General features: G+C 36.3%; 1 protein-coding gene across 4 annotated transcripts in view; it reads left to right on the top strand.

Moving 5' to 3' along the window:
• Window positions 1–17,602, top strand: part of srcin1a (SRC kinase signaling inhibitor 1a) — a 161,441-nt gene that overhangs the window by 25,378 nt on the left and 118,461 nt on the right. For 2 of the 4 annotated variants that reach the window (XM_067418899.1, XM_067418871.1), the window contains exon 1: window positions 14,634–14,777. The exons of the other annotated variants lie outside the window; for them this stretch is intronic. In XM_067418899.1, the coding sequence (XP_067275000.1) occupies window positions 14,774–14,777 (4 nt within the window). In that variant the 5' untranslated portion in view covers window positions 14,634–14,773. Of the gene's footprint in view, window positions 1–14,633; window positions 14,778–17,602 lie in introns of those variants that run through there. 4 annotated transcript variants of the gene reach the window in all.

Raw genomic sequence — 17,602 nt, 5'->3', positions numbered from 1 at the left:
ACTGCACTGAACATAAACATAATCTGAACACTAATGTAAACATCACTGCACCGAACCTAAACATAATCTGAACGCTAATGTAAACATCACTGCTCTGAACCTAAACCTCATCTGAACACTAATGTAAACATCACTGTTCTGAACCTAAACATAATCTGAACACTAATGTAAACATCACTGCACTGAATCTAAACATAATCTGAACACTAATGTAAACATCACTGCACTGAACCTAAACATAATCTGAACACTAATGTAAACATCACTGCACTGAATCTAAACATAATCTGAACACTAATGTAAACATCACTGTGCTGAACCTAGACATTATCTGAACACTAATGTAAACATCACTGTAGTGAACCTAAACATCATCTGAACACTAATGTAAACATCACTGTGCTGAACCTAAACATAATCTGAACACTAATGTAAACATCACTGTGCTGAACCTAGACATTATCTGAACACTAATGTAAACATCACTGTGCTGAACCTAAACATAATCTGAACACTAATGTAAACATCACTGTACTGAACCTAAACATAATCTGAACACTAATGTAAACATCACTGTGCTGAACCTAAACATAATCTGAACACTAATGTAAACATCACTGCACTGAATCTAAACATCATCTGAACACTAATGTAAACATCACTGCACTGAACCTAAACATCATCTGAACACTAATGTAAACATCACTGCACTGAATCTAAACATAATCTGAACACTAATGTAAACATCACTGCACTGAACCTAAACATAATCTGAACACTAATGTAAACATCACTGCACTGAACCTAAACATAATCTGAACACTAATGTAAACATCACTGTACCGAACCTAAACATAATCTGAACACTAATGTAAACATCACTGCGCTGAATCTAAACATAATCTGAACACTAATGTAAACATCACTGCGCTGAACCTAAACATAATCTGAACACTAATGTAAACATCACTGTGCTGAACCTAAACATCATCTGAACACTAATGTAAACATCACTGCACTGAACCTAAACATAATCTGCACACTAATGTAAACATCACTGCACTGAATCTAAACATAATCTGAACACTAATGTAAACATCACTGTGCTGAACCTAAACATAATCTGAACACTAATGTAAACAACACTGCACTGAACCTAAACATAATCTGAACACTAATGTAAACATCACTGCACTGAATCTAAACATAATCTGAACACTAATGTAAACATCACTGTGCTGAACCTAGACATAATCTGAACACTAATGTAAACATCACTGCACTGAACCTAAACATAATCTGAACACTAATGTAAACATCACTGTGCTGAACCTAAACATAATCTGAACACTAATGTAAACATCACTGTGCTGAACCTAAACATAATCTGAACACTCATGTAAACAAATGTCACTACACGTAACTTACGGTTTAAACTAACCGTTTAAACACTTAATCCCTGTCTGTTTAACCTAACAGTCATAGCATTAAACTCAAACATAAACCTCACTTCCTTTGCGGTGCAGAAAATTACCTGTCATTTTAATAATATCAAGCACATTTTCACTGTCAGAGATCTTTCCCCAAAATCATTGGTTTTACCAGTTGCATATAACACATGTTGATAATAACATTAGTAATACTAAACAGAGTCACCTGCAGTTGGAATTTTGTGCATTGTGGATTATTTAAGATTTAATTGAGGCAGTGATATTCACCGTGCTCAGTGTGTATGTATACTGTATGTGTAAGTGAGAATGAATTCCTCGTAACAAACACAGACACCAATACCACTGTACCGATTAGTGTCTGCAATTTCCTCTCCTCCCTACTCATCTACCCCCACCCCGGTCATCCTGCATGATCTGACTTTTACATGCACGGCATATAAAACAGTATTGATTTAGCTCTCTTTTTCTTCTCCTTCCTTCCTGTTCTTCTCTCTGTTTGACACATGAATTTCTGTGAAATTACTATCTCTCTCTCCTCTCTCCCTCTGGATTATTCTTTCCATTTTTTTTGTTCAGTGTGCATAAAGTCTATTGACAGCCAATGTCCGCCTACTCTTCAACATGGAGCCCTGAGCCACAGATCCTGCTGTTCTGTACATGGCTTTGAGCTGTGCTCTGTCAACTCGACCTTCAGCATGCACAGTGCTCTAGTGAACGAGGCCTGCCATTTTTATGCTGTAAATGTATTCTCTAAAGCTATTATTGCTTTACTTGTTTTGTACCTGTGAAGCCGCTGGGAGTATTTAAAAGTGACATTTCATTTCTGTGCCACTAGCATCGCCAAACAAATGTGTAAATATAATGATAGCTTTAGTGCAATGTTTTAGTGACTTAGTTGTCTCTGCATGTTTAGCTTTAATTGAAGAACATTTTTTTCGGGATGTACAATATATCTGTGCCATACCAATGAATCTGATATTATAGCATTTTTAAATGGATTATTGATATTAAATATTTTATTGTGCATTTTTTTTATTTTTCATTTTAGATTACCTTTGCTGTCATTTAACACTCCCTATTTTACATTTAGATTAACTTTGCTGTCATTTAACATACATCTTTAAAACGCTGATTTACTTTCTTTAATATGTGTCCAGGGTGTTCATTAGTGCATGCTACCTTGCACAAAATAATATTAACTAATAATTTCATAGCCTAATGGACTGGCTAATGTTTTCACGATCCGATCAAATCCCAGTGGGTGAAATGAAGTCCTTGCAAATATTATTTTCCCAAAAAAATTCTATTTCCTTCAGATTCATATCACATTACGAATGTGCTGCAGATGCCATTATGTTGCATTTTAAAGCGCACACATACACAGTAGTTTATGCATGCACATAAACGCATAGAAATGATAGATAGTCAAATTCTGATACAGCATTTCAAGATACTGACTACCGCAGCTATGCTATTAGCTATAATCAGCATGTTATTCCTCTTTTCTCTGCATACACACACGCGGCACACCACAGTCTCGTAATCACTTTAATTGGAGGCAGCAGAAAGGAGGTAATTTGGCAGAGAGCGGAAGAAAAATCATAAAAAGAGCAGGATTGAAGAGCTGTGTTTACTGAGCGACTGATGACTGGCTTTTGGCTGCTGTTTTTTTTGTCCTTGTGTTTTCAGTATTGTCTCTGGGGTTGAGTAGAGGTTAATTCTGTCATTTAAAAGCAAGAATCAACCTTGAGCACACATGTGCTGTGTCTGTCTGTGTATATGAACTGCCATTTTACTGCAGGTTGTTTGACATGCAGATTAGTTTTCAGTATACTGTCCCTAAAATTGGCTACAATTATTGAATTTAAATGTGAATCCGAATACACCATTTAAAAATATGGGTAAAACTTTTTAATAGCGTTTAGTTATAGGTCCCTTATAAGTTATTAGTTAATTATGAACCAATCATTTACAAAACATGACTGTATATTCATAAATAATTAATAAGCGATATACTAACATTTTATGAATGTTTTGTTAATGCAGTTATAAGTAATTTATACATCATTAGTTACATTCATAAATGATTAATAAGTGGTATGTAACACACTGCAAAAAAATAATAATGCTTTTCTTAGTATTTTGTCTTGTTTCTGGGCCAAACATAAGAAATTCTTAAAACAAGAGGTATTTACTAGACAAGCATAAGTAATTGTCTTGTTTGCGAATAAAACAAGATGATTTTGCTTACCCCACTGGCAGATTATTTTGCTTATTTTTAGCAAAAACTCTCTTAAATTTGAGCTATTTTTTTCCCAAAACAAGACAATAATTTTTTACTTGTCTAGTAAATGTTTCTTAATGTAAGAATTGTTTGAAATTTTGACTAGAAACGAGACAAAAATACAAAATAAGAAAAGCATTTTTTGCAGTGGATCACCTATATCTTTATAAGGGATGAATAGTTTAGATTTTAGATTAAGGGATGCAGAAAGAGTTGTAAATGATTTATATACACAAACAAAGGTAAGAGGATCTACAAATGATATGCAACACATTTACAAGTGATAAATGGTTTACACTTTAGATTAGGGGATGCTGAAAACTTTGCTTTATCTATATATATATCTATATAATCTATAACAAGTGTTGAACACTTTATAGTGTGTACTGCATTGTAAGTGCTGACTGATGAGGGTGTAGACTGCTGTCTTCTCTGACATCTGTACTATCCGGTGTGCAGTTGATGTGATCTTTAGTGGAAGGTGGAACTGGTTCACATGATCACAGATCAAAGTATTTATTAAACCCATAGAAGCCTCGTACTGTAAGCCATTTATACATGTTTATCCCCTTGAAAACAAATACATTACTCTTATTTAAAGAAAGAAGTTTAGCATCCTGCATTCTTGTGCTTTTGAACACAGACCAACCAATGGTCTGCTGATAAAGATTAACCATTGAGACGATCCCAAACAGGTTTTGACATAAATACTTCAATGATTTAAAAGTGATTCAGAGTGTATCAACTAATAACTCATCAACCATTCACTATTAATCTGTTTGATTTATTTCATGATTTTCAATTTTTAAGATAACTTACAGCACATTTGTAATATATATATATTATATTTATATATATATTATAGTATATATTTATATATATACATAATTATATTTTGTTGTGATTTTATGTTCTTATGTACAGCACTTTGAGAAGCTGCTTTTAAAGGCGCAATATAATATAAAGTTATTATATTATTATTATCCTTTCCTCTGTCTCTAGAAAGAAATGAACGGTTTTAACCGGAGTGCTTCTGTGCCCTCTGGTGCGTGTTTCAGCCTTGCTGTACAGTGCAGATGTAAGTGCTTAAACTATATGTGTGTCTACACCATTATGTATAGCACTTCCTCTTCCTAATACATGTGGCCACACACACACACACACACACACACACACACACACACACACACACACACACACACACACACACACCACACACACACACACACACACACACACACACACACACACACACACACACACACACACACACACACACGGCAGGATGGTGCAGTAAATGTGTTCATTTGAACATTGAGCTGTAGCATAATATGACATCCTACACTTCTTGGACCGATAGTCATGCTGCAGGAAGACTACCTGCTGTTTGGTGTGGACGGGGAGGGCTTTTACTCATCAGACTCGCCTCCATGCAGTAAGTTTTGACCAGGGCGTTTCTGGGATCAGGTCCATGTGGCTGGAGGTTTTACTTCTTGGTGCTGGAATGTGAAATACGAACTTTGATGGAGACATCGTCTTTATTTCTCTGTCTGCTGTGCAGATTAGATTGTGCTGTGTTTGGATTGTGAGACAAAGAATAGAAAAACGTTTGTGTTTTTCTTAATTGTTTGCACACATCATTAGCAGGGCCTGAAATAAATGTTGTCCATGACGTTGTCTCTCTCTCTCTCTCTCTCTCTATCTCTCCCTCTCTCTCTCTCTCTCTCTCTCTCTCTCTCTCTCTCTCTCTCTCTCTCTCTCTCTCTCTCTCTCTCTCTCTCTCTCTCTCTCTCTCCTCCCTCTCTCTCTCTCTGTGTGTTTGGTCCTGGTAAATCCTAGGTTATGGGAACAAAATGTCCCCACAAAGTTAGCAATATCTCTTTTTTTTTTTTTTTTGGCTCTCCTTATGATTTTGATCTTGACAAAGGTCAAACATTAGCCGGTTTAACTCACTCACATGAAAGCAAATTTCTCTTGCCTTCATTTCACTCATCATAATTTTTACAATTATGGAATCATTTTATGGATGTAGTTATTTAGTCATTTTTATGGATTTAGTAATTAATTAATTTGGTTAGTTTCTTTTTTTTATTTGATTACATTTTATAAATTAAACTGCTCATAAACAGTTTATTTCTAGAGAAAAAAAATCTGAAACTATTATGTATAATAATAATTGAAAAAAATCTTATATCTTATATAGAACCTTTTTTTGGCATGAAAACATACAGTGGAAAAAAAATCAAGAATAAAATGGCATTAAGTGTTCTTTGAAATTGAGTCAAAGAATCCTACCAGTTCTATATAGAACCCCGGCGAACCTTTTTTTCTAAGAGTGTATAGATGAAATAATAATAGAAATACATGAATATTAGAATAACTGAATTTGGCCCACTTTTGCTTTAATGACAGCACCACTCAGACTGCATGTTCTCAGCATAATTTGAGAGGATCCAAGGATGAATGGAAGAAAAACATCTGACCATCTATATAAAGAGTCAGATGATCAGTGTCACTCATTTATTTCTTTGGTTAGAGACCTAGGAACAGTGCAGAATCTCAAATGTTTTTACTCATTTTATGTCATAATGTTTCTTTGTTCTTAAATGTTCTGTTCTTTTTATACTCCATGACTGAAGAGAGCTGGAGTAGGTTTCTCACTACGGGTGCTCTGCCTGATGTCTTTTGAAGCTGGCACTTTCCTCTTTCATATTATGCTCTGTGGCCTTTGACAGCACAGGCCAATTAGTGCAGCACATCAGAAGAGCACGCCAGAGCCAAACTACCATGGGAAGCCATGAAGCAATCCACTGCTTCTTACTGAGTTAGATCATTTGGAGAGCTGCGGTCTTTGCATAGGTAAATGTTGTTTATTTCGTAGATCTGTTTACAATGAGATGAATATTATATAGCCAGTGGAACATGCACTGTTAGCTTTAAAGTCAAATGAAGCCACGCCATTTTTTTCCGAACTGTATGGTGACCTTTTACTGCCAGGTGTTGTGAAGCAGACAATTGACTTGATATTAGCTGCAGATTTTGTAAATGCATTCATTATGCAATAAAAATAACCACGCATATTTGGAGGCCCTGTTGGATCCAATGATTTGAAGTGGTTGAGCTAAACTTCTGAATCTGAATGTTGTTATATTCCTATCATGCGCTCTGCGGTCGATCCAGACTGTGAGGAATGAGTCACACGCAGCCTTCGGTGGCAGGAAACAGACTGGTCATGACTTTCAGAGAGCATTAGTGAGCACAGGAAAGACTTAGCTAATGTTCCTTCACCTAAATTCCCATCCTGGGGACTTTTTGTATGAATGGAGAGAAATTAATAAGGATTGTCGTGAGCTAAGGGATTCAACGTAGTTTTAAGGTTCTCCGATTCAGCATGGCTAAGTGATTCAACGTAAAGTAATGAAGAATGTTGTGTTCAGTTAAATTTGAGATTTTAAAGGTTCGGGTTAGTGGGCAGCTCAGGTGTGTTTACATGGAGGACTGTAATCGGTTTAAAAGTCCAATCCTGATGAAAATGCTCCATATAAACACCTCAGTCGGAATAAAAATAGCCAAATCAGTTTAGGGGTGGGATAGACCTTGTCATTAACAGATCAAACAAAAAAATTCACCATGTAAACGACCCGACCCGATTACTTTTGAGTGTAAATGCTTATGTGACGCATTATATACACAGCGCGTGCCGCCCCACCCCAAGCTAAAATGTTGACAAGAGAGGAAAGTACAATTTTTCTGACAGGTATTTTTTTTTTTGTAAGTAGTTATGAAGATAATGTTGAAATAATGAAACAGACAGCTTGGCTACACCCTCTCATCTTGAGCGTTTGTCCCAGGCACTTTTTACTTCAACTATGCCTGACAGAACACCCTCAGAAAAACACATTGCTGTCACTGGGGTGGTACCCTAAGGTACAAGAGTGAAAAGGTACATCTTTGTACCTTACTCACCACTAAATGGTACATATTAGTACCTTTCTAGTTTTGTACCTCAGGGTACCGCCCCAGTGACAGCAATGTACCTTTTTTTCTGACAGTGAAGAATGTATTTTTCTGAGATGAATTTTACACTTTACAACAAATAAATAGCTTTTTATAAAACCATACAAGTCCTGGTGGTCGTTGAGAGTTGCTATGGCAACCATGAGCAGATTCCAGCTGCTGGAGAGGACAGCGGCGACATTTATGATGCGGCAGACAAACTGAAAGCTGTGATTATTCCGATTGAAAGGCAACTTATGTAAAGCCCAGATCGGTTTAGATAACGTTTCATGCAAAAACTGTTCACTGAATCTTTCAATGAATCACTGAATCTTTCAATCGGAATTATTTTAATTGGAATGACCAAAAAAGGGTCCATGTAAATGTGGCTACACAAAACAGGGTGTCAAAATTGTACCTTTAGGGGTACAACAGCTTGTCGCTGGGGCAGTACCCTTAAAAGAACCAACGTTGTACCAGTTTTACCACAAAAAGGTTCATAGTAGTACCTTAAGGTATGCATTTGTACTCAAAGGTACTAATATGCACCTTTTAGGAGTAAAACAGGTACAAATATGTCCTTTTAAGGGTACTGCCCCAGCGACAAGCTAAAGGTACAATTTTGACACCCTGTTTTTCTGTGTGTATTGTCTCAGACCACACACACTGAACACCCAAAATCAGATACATATAGCACACAAAACTTAAAAAAATATTTCTTGCTTTGGCAAGCTCTAATCTGATTGACTGGCAACTTATAATAATAATAATAATAATAATAATAATAATAATAATAATAATAATAAGAAGAAGAAGAAGAAGAAGAAGAAGAAGAAGAAGAAGAAGAAGATATAACCACAATAATCAAATGTATATTTTTGTTTTAAATTACACTACTATTACACTAAAGTTTTTTTTAAAGAAATGAATACTTTTATTTAGCAAGTATGCATTAAAACTATCAGAAGTGTCAGTAAAACTATTATAATGTTAGAAAAGATTTGTTTCACATAAATACTGTTATTCTATTAAATCACTGTTTCCACACACACACACACACACACACACACACACACACACACACACACACACACACACACACACACACACACACACACACACACACACACACACACACACACACACACACACACACAAACATATTGATGATAATAATAAGAAATGCTCCAAATCAACATATTTTAATTTCTGAAGTATTATGTGAAAGTGAAGACTGGAGTAATGGCTTGCTGAATGCATTTTTTAAAAATTGAAATAATATTTCACAATATTACTGTTTTTACTGTATGTTCAATCCGGTTTAATCCAATAAATGCAGCCTTTGAATGGTAGTGTAAATACATTATAATATAATATAATATAATATAATATAATATAATATAATATAATATAATATAATATAATATAATATAATATAATAAAGACTCCCGTATTTAAATTATCATTTAAATACATTTTATTTAGTCATTTTATTATGCATACAATGTTTTAGTATATAGTATATGTATGATTGTGGTTTAATCTATTTCAGCACCTAAATCCAAATCTGCCTCCAACCAGCACATACAATTTATTAATTTTTTTGCTGTGGCTTGTCGCTTCAGTCTGTCTGTTTGACTGTGTCTTGTCTAGGTGGGTGGTTCTTGGCCAGAATACTATAGCCTGATATTTCTTCCAATCTTTCCTTCTTTAACTCACTCCTTATGTGATTTGTATGTATTATGATTGCTCATTGCTATGGTTGTTCCTTGTTTATCTTAAAGAGGTGATGAATTGAAAAATCAACTTTCACTTGAGCATTTGATATAGAAAAGGTCACCATAATGTAAGATTATCCTGTAAGTTTCAGAGCTGCAAACTTCCTTGTTAGTCAAAGAAAAGCTTTTGTAGACACCAGGCCCAGAATACGATCGTGTGTCCATCTTGACGTCATCTGTTGCGAAACACCGCCTCTACAGAATAATAAGCACGTGTAGTTCAGTAGCCCCACCCACTGACTCATGGAGCTGTTCGGATCGTGCTAGCGAGCAGCAATAAACATGCCGAAGAAGATAGCAGGATATTGCGCAATTCCTGGTTGTGGAAGAACACAGTCGCTGCATAAGCTTCCTTTAAATCATAATATTAGGAATGTGTGGTTAAACTTTTAATGAAGTTACTCACTTATGTGAGTAAAACGTGTTTTTATATGTAATAGTATTGCTTATGTAAATGTTTCTAACAGAACATACCTTAGCTTTAGCACGCTGGACTCAGACATGTATGGGCCAGGGCTCGCAAAGCTCAACGTCCTGATTCAAAGGCAGATTAATCCCGTAATAATCCTTTCTTGTTCTGCTATTCTCTCTCTATTGACATGACATTTAAAGGGCGCACACGCATGTGTATGTGTGCGTGCAGTTCATGCTTATATAGAACGATCGTGCGGGCTATGTAATACAAAAATAATAGTCCAATCAATCACGGGTGGATGAGAAATAAATCATTGTGTTTGTTTGATAAAGACGTTTATGAGCCTGGATCACTTTCAAAACAACCCCTCCCTCATGTGAACTGAACTGTCAGGGGCAGGACAGGAGCTGAAGCTCATTAAATATATCATAATCCAGTGTTCTGTATTTTGCGTACGTGAGTTTTTGTTGTAGGTGGCTATTGTAGATGGCTAAAAAATAAAAAAATAAATTGTGTACTGTGCTAATTAACTGAGACTTCTTACAGCTCTTACAGGTTGTTGGCCTTGTTTGTTTCGTTGCTTCTATTACTCTCCCCTTTTTTGTAAGTCGCTTTGGATAAAAACGTCTGCTAAATGATTAAATGTAAATGTAAATATGCAAATCTCATCCAGTCCTAGCCGTGGCCGTTTACTTCCAAGTCTCCAGTGCGTCACACCCATCAAAACCCAGCGTTCAGGAGAGAGCCTCAAAACAAGTGTAGAAAATAGCCTATTACTCATTAGTTATGATGTTTTTATCTGTAAAAACCACACAGACGTCATTAGTTAATAAAAAAAACTAAAAAAGCCAGTTCATGACTCCTTTAAAGATGTCAGAAAACAGTCTTTTTCATCACATCAAAGTGAAGCTATAAATTGCTAATGTCAGATCAAAGATTTCAAGGTCACAAAAGATTCATCAACTTTCTACGAACTCTTCAGCTCTTTTCAACATAATGACTCACGGCACTAACTAAACTGTTCGGCATCTATCTATAGCAGTTTGTGCGCGTTCTGTGTGAACGACAGCTGGGGAAAATTAACAAGCACTCTAAAATCAAAAGACCCCATCCATCTTTTCTCCTCAGTTGTTTTTTTTCCTTCCTCTTTTCCGCTCCTCTGCCATTCTCCGGCTGAGTGACAGATTGAAAAGATGCAGAGATTACTTATTCTTTGTCCCCAAAGTGAACAAAAAACAAAGCAAAGGAGGAGAGGGAAAATGAAAGGAGCGATATTTGGTTTAGATGAGGAGAGAGAGGGGAGGTGGGAGGAGACGGCAGAAGAATGTGTGATGGAGATAAGCACAATAGAGACAGAGAGGGTGATGGGGTCTTTCTCAATATAAAGATACCACCTACTCGAAAGAGAGGGGGGGGGGGGGGAGTGAGCGGAAGAGTACAACCTGGAAAAGAAAGAATCGATCAGATACACGCGTTCCATTTTATTTGAATAAATCCCAGCCTTAAATCATTTCCACTGCTGTGATCAAACACTGATGTCTTTCTCTTACATTGAGCATGCAAAAATCAGAAATGTATTTGAGTTAAAGAACCTTTCAGGGAACACTTCTTAAAGGAACCATGTGTTGTTATTGTGAAGAACACTCTGAAAATCTAAAGAACCCTTTTCCACAATGAAGAACCTTTTGGAATGGAATGGAAATATTCCATTAAAGGTTATTCATAAAACCATGGATACAAATAAAAAATGGAAAAAAATTATTTTTAAGAGTGTAAAAGCTACTTTTTTCAGCTTCATTTTGATAAACGGTAGGGACGCTTTGGGGTTCATTTTTGCACTAGTACATCAGGTTGTTTTATTTCAAAAGAACAAGGGAAATCCTGATTTACATGATATGCCTCCCTTAAAAAAGTGGTTAAAATGCTCAAGGAAAGAGAACAAAAGAAGCTGCGAGTTGAAGGGCAAGTGTAGGACGGTGCTTGAGAAAGATTGCTCTCTTCCCTTCCTACTGAGAGTGCAATCATTTGATCTTTACATGATCATACGTACTGTGACTCTCCCATTTGAATGTGCGTTACTTTTTTTATTCATTCATCCCTCTAACAGATTCCCATTTTCACCTGAACCTAGCGCACACCGGAAAGAATGCTTGTCCTCAGCATATATGTGTGTGTTTGACCCCTTTGCATAAGAGGACTGTGATTTTGTAATGCCTCAAACATTCTTGTTCGTGTTCACCTCTACATGGAGCTGATCTTCAAGATGTTTGTTTATGGAGCTCTTAAATGCTTAAATGTCATTTACATTGAGAGCTGATGCTGTCTGTGGTCCTGAAAGACTAGACTAAACCTGGAACTGTCTGTGGTGCTGAAAAATAAAGCTGACTCTTCTCTTACCAAAAGGCTTGTGTTTACTGCATACTATGCATTGCTGCTGTTGTCTAAAATGGTACAGATTGTGTTGGAGTCAGTGATGCCATTCTGAGAGCATGCGTTTAATGTAAGTCTTCGAGTATATTGGTGTTGATGAGCGCTGCATTGCTTCTGTTTAACATTGTGCAGTCATGGAGTCTCACTGCTGCCTCATTCCCTTCATCTTTTAGATGTTTTTGCATCAAAGTTAAAGCTTCAGTGAGTTGGAAGAGGTCAATGTTGGTCTCGGATGACTGAGGCTTTATATTAAATGACTTTTGAGGCAAATGTCAATTTTAAAGCTTGTTCCTTTACTGCCAAAATCATTCAGAATAAGCCACTTACTTGTGTTTGTGTAAACTTGTGGTCCAATATTTTTGTAATCAACCAAATTTTGTAATAAAATAGAATGAAATGATCAAATAGTCAGTAAAATAGATTTATTAAAGTGTTCTTTAAAGGGTTACTTCAGCGATTAGCATATGGTTTTCTATCAGTAGAAACCCTGGAGTATATTCAAATGATCGTGCTCCCCCTCCTCATATCCCCCTGAGACGAGAGATTTGTGCATTTTATTTCTGGAAAAATTACTCTGGTGACGCAAATATCGATTTGCATCATCGGTAAAATGTTTGGGCAGACGCTAAAGACTACAGCCAGCAGAGGGAGCTATTGAACTCGCATATGGGGATGGGGTCGCACTCACAGCTCAGCTCGGCTCAGGCATTCATGGAAACGGTGCGGCTGGCGGAACAAAGTGATTCAGTAGCGATGCCGATGGCCTCACAGGGCAGCGAAGCATTCTGGGAATTGTAGTCTTTCATCCCCATGAGACAAAAATACATTTTCTGTCTTTTCTCAGTCTAGAAAGCTCCAAATTCAAAAATAATTTCACATTTCTACTACATTAATGACCCAGTTTAAATACAGATTCATCTTCCCAGCGCTGAAGTACCCCTTTAAGATTTTCTGGTGTAGACAAATTTTGTTCCTTACCAATTTTTATGCATAAACAACAAATGAAGAGTTCAGATGCAAAAGCTTCTAAGCCACTTCGGTCAAAAATGAGAAAATTTTACAGAGTGAATGCTCTTCGCATATAGTATATGTTCATAAAATATACTTTCACTTCAAACTCACTAAATCCCAGCCTCAGCCCATTCAGAAGTACCGGTGGAAGTACTACTTAGGTAGAAACCTATACATTGGAAGCCTGACAAAAATTCTTATTTTAAGGAAAAACGTCAGATGGACTTTGGATTTTGCATCTGAAGTCTTCAAATTTACACAAACACACAAGTGGTGTGTGTGTGTGTGTGTGTGTGTGTGTGTGTGTGTGTGTGTGTGTGTGTGTGTGTGTGTGTGTGTGTGTGTGTGTGTGTGTGTGTGTGTGTGTGTGTGTGTGTGTAATTAACATAACATTAAATGTCAGCTTAATTTTTTTTAATAGATGAGTATTATCATTGTTATATAAAATCTAAAAATATACTACATATACTTATTATCAATTAATAATAATATTTGTTATGCTGTGAAAATTTCATAACATTTTGTTTTTATATTGCCTTATTCATTACTAATGTTCTGTAGTGTGAGAAATTATTATTCTATAGTCTATATAATAAATATGAGGCTACTTTAATAAAGTTTTGTTCCCGGGTAAGGGTCAAGTTATTCTGTAGCCATTATAAATATCTATACAACTGGAAAAACAATAGAAGTCTACAGTATGTCTTCATGTAGGAGGTGTTTGTGTGTGGGCATGTATCATGCTTACCACAGTGAGGCGCTGTGTGTTGCCACAGAACTCCTCCTTCTTTCCACACACTCTGTCCATTTCTCCTCTTTCTCTCTCTTCCCTCTTTCCTCTAATGAGTGTATCTCGTCTCTTCCACTCCATGATCAGCAGCTCTAATCGAATCATCATTGTTCACGCTACCATCCCCACTTCTTCGTCTCTTTCTCCACTCTTCATACATTCTCTCTTTTACTCCATCCAGCCCCTTCTTCCATCCTCTCTTGTTCTTCTTCCTCTCTTGTTCTGAATCTGGGTCATCCACTAGCATGACGGACAGTCTCCCATTATCACCCTCTTCACTTTTCCCCTAAAGCAAGAGAAGGAAATAAGAGAGGAAAAGCAGGTAAAAGAAGGGTAAGGGATGAGAGAAAGTCACAGAGTGCCCTGTTTGTCTGAACGCACGCTCTGATTGGCTGCTCGTTCTGCTGGTGTCACATTCTGCCCTCTTCACATGTTCACGCACCGGCAGCGTCCTCACATGAGTGTAACACTCTAATGCACACACGCACACACACACACACACACACAGACTCATGAGTGCTGCCAGACACTGCTGGAATAATGGATTCTTTACTCTGGATTTCTGCAGCATGTCCTCTTCCAAAGCTAATGGACTAACTATCGTCCTTGTCGGTTCAAATGAGTAAGTGACAGCGCAGTCTTCCTCAAAGATGCCTGTTTCTTACACGCTCTTCTGTATGTGTGTGTGATTAGAGATGCTTTCTGTTACGTCAAACTTTCAAGCATGTGGTCAGGCTCTTAGTTAAGCATTTGCTTATAAGCTGGTATACGTTTTTATGCTTTTTTTCATCCTCTTTTCTTTCGAGCAATCGCTTATCAGTCAGTGTCACTCATCCTTAATCCTTTTATCATTTCTGGCTCTCGGTTTGGCTTGCAATCATTTCTCAACTAATATTGTTATCTTTTTATTAATTTCTTGTGCTTTCTGACTCGCTCACGGTTTTTCATCATTATTATTATTTCTCTTTTTTCTGTGTATATATATGGATGGCTAGATTTTTTTTAAGGTTACTTGCTTGTAATTATGCATAATTTGCTGTTATCACTGTAGTAAGTATATGTAAAATGTATATCAATGCCACTGTCAAATAAAATGTCTATTATTTCTCCAATTTTGTATTACTTTGTGTAAATATTATATATATATATATATATATATATATATATATATATATATATATATATATATATATATATATATATATATATATATATATGATAATGTAATTTATTATTATTATTATTAACTTCCTGAACTTTGCTGCAATGTCATTTTTTGTTGCTAAGAAACCAAAGAAAATTAGCACAGTATCTTTGGCAATGTGCATGATGTGTTATATTTTAGACATAACTGCTAATTATTTTGCTGCAATATAATGTTTTTGTGGTGTTTATGTGAGATTATCTAGCTGACACATTGAACAAGCTCTAGTGTGTGTGCTTTTGGTCCTTTGGTAATTCAGCTCAACCGTTTTGAGCTTTACGTGTCAAGTGCATCTCTGTGACAATCTACTGTTAGTGGCACCATGTTTTTTTTTCAAAGCCAGTGGCGTGAGAAATGATGATTTCTTGACACGTTGTGTGGCGTGAGTCTTTAGTGCTTCAGATTAAAGAGAATCACCAGATGGCCTTTCAGAGAACACATGGACGCATGTAATGCATACGTGGTTTTGTACACAAACACACGCGCACACAGATTCTTATGTATAGAGCTGGCATTTCCAACTTTACCTTAAAAAACTGTAAAAATCTCTGGTCCTTCTCATCTTGCTGTGTGGATGTGTGTGTGTGTGTGTGTGTGTGTGTGTGTGTGTGTGTGTGTGAGAGAGAGAGATTTTGTGCTTGTTTTGATGCATGTCTAATGCATTACATGACAGATTTCCATGTGTGACATTCTTTTTTTGTGTTTGATTTGTTATTCTTATCATTCAGAGACACTTTGTGCATTCTTGTGTGTGTGTGTGTGTGTGTGTGTGTGTGTGTGTGTGTGTGTGTGTGTGTGTGTGTGTGTGTGTGTGTGTGTGTGTGTGTGTGCTCGCAACTCGCTATAAATGTTTAATGTTAATACAACAAAATTCTTGGAAAAGCATTTGAAAAATTATGAGACATTAGAGAACACATTCAGCCTATGTATTAACCAAGACACTTACCCATAATGCACTGCTGCCTTGCAGATGCACTCACAAAATGTCATTTTTACGTTTGCTGATTTATTTTGTAATTGTTTTATGTGGTGATAATAGCATCTGGCAGCTGTAGATAATAGCATGCTGTTTTAGGCTTCATTCCCCCTCAAAATACAGTTCCCATTTGCTCTGGGATGAAATGTAGAGCTACTGGCTGTCTGCTGAAAGAACCTTTTACCCATAATAGTCTCATAGGTGTTTATCTATGGTGTGTAGGCCTAGAACATAAACATATGTGTTTACTGATATGTATGCTCTGTGTGTCTGTTTGTGTTCACACACACACACACACACCATGATATATTTATTTATCAGCCAGCGAATGTAGAGCTGTTCAGACATTACACCAACCCACACACATCTTAAGACTGCTGGACAATTATCTGTGTGGTCAGTTACTTCACACTGTTATGGAATATTTTTGTAGTCAGTGCTATTTATTTTAGTCACTGCCACTGCCGTGTTTTCTTATCTTTCATGTGCTGCTCGCCAGAAAGATTTCTGAAATGCTCCACTGTTGTCCACAGAAAAGCCTAAGCCTTGCCATGTGTAGCTCTTAAATTATTCAGCACTGTTTTGGATCTAGACGTCTGGGCTGACTGGGAGTCTTCGTGGTCTCACTGTGTTGTCTGGTGAGGTGTGAGTGTGTGTATCTCTGAGTTTGTTATCAGTTCCCCGAGAGCTTGCCAAGGAAAGAAAACAACCATGAAAACACATTAGATTGTAGATATGCTGTATCTCCCTCTTTCTATGTTTTCATTTCTATCTCTAACATTCCTTCTATGGACAATTTTTAGAAAATAAATGTTACAATTTGTATATATATATATATATATATATATATATATATATATATATATATATATATATATATATATATATATATATATATATATATATATATATATATATATATATATGCATCAGGAGCTGGCTCAGGAAAGGACCATGAACTAAACTCGGGTCACCCAATTCACCCAATATCTGTTCATTTGAATAACAATCAAGCCCTCGGACATAAAAGTGCTAGCTTTACTAACTTTAAATTTAAAAGTAACTTTAAGTTTAACTTTAAATCAAATCTTTCGTTAGATATCCAGAGATACACAGTATACACACACTCTTTTAAAGTTCAGTGCATCAGTGCTGTGTGTTTGTGAGTGGTAATTAAATGGCTGTTAGTTTGGTCTCACACTGTTTTAGCCATGCACTAATTAAAGAATCATCTGTTAATTCTGCTGAAAGACAGCAGACCTCAGTG

The sequence above is a fragment of the Pseudorasbora parva genome, chromosome 2 (assembly GCF_024679245.1).
Source record: "Pseudorasbora parva isolate DD20220531a chromosome 2, ASM2467924v1, whole genome shotgun sequence".
NCBI classification, from domain to species: domain Eukaryota; kingdom Metazoa; phylum Chordata; class Actinopteri; order Cypriniformes; family Gobionidae; genus Pseudorasbora; species Pseudorasbora parva.
This window is presented reverse-complemented; position numbering and strand designations above follow the sequence as displayed.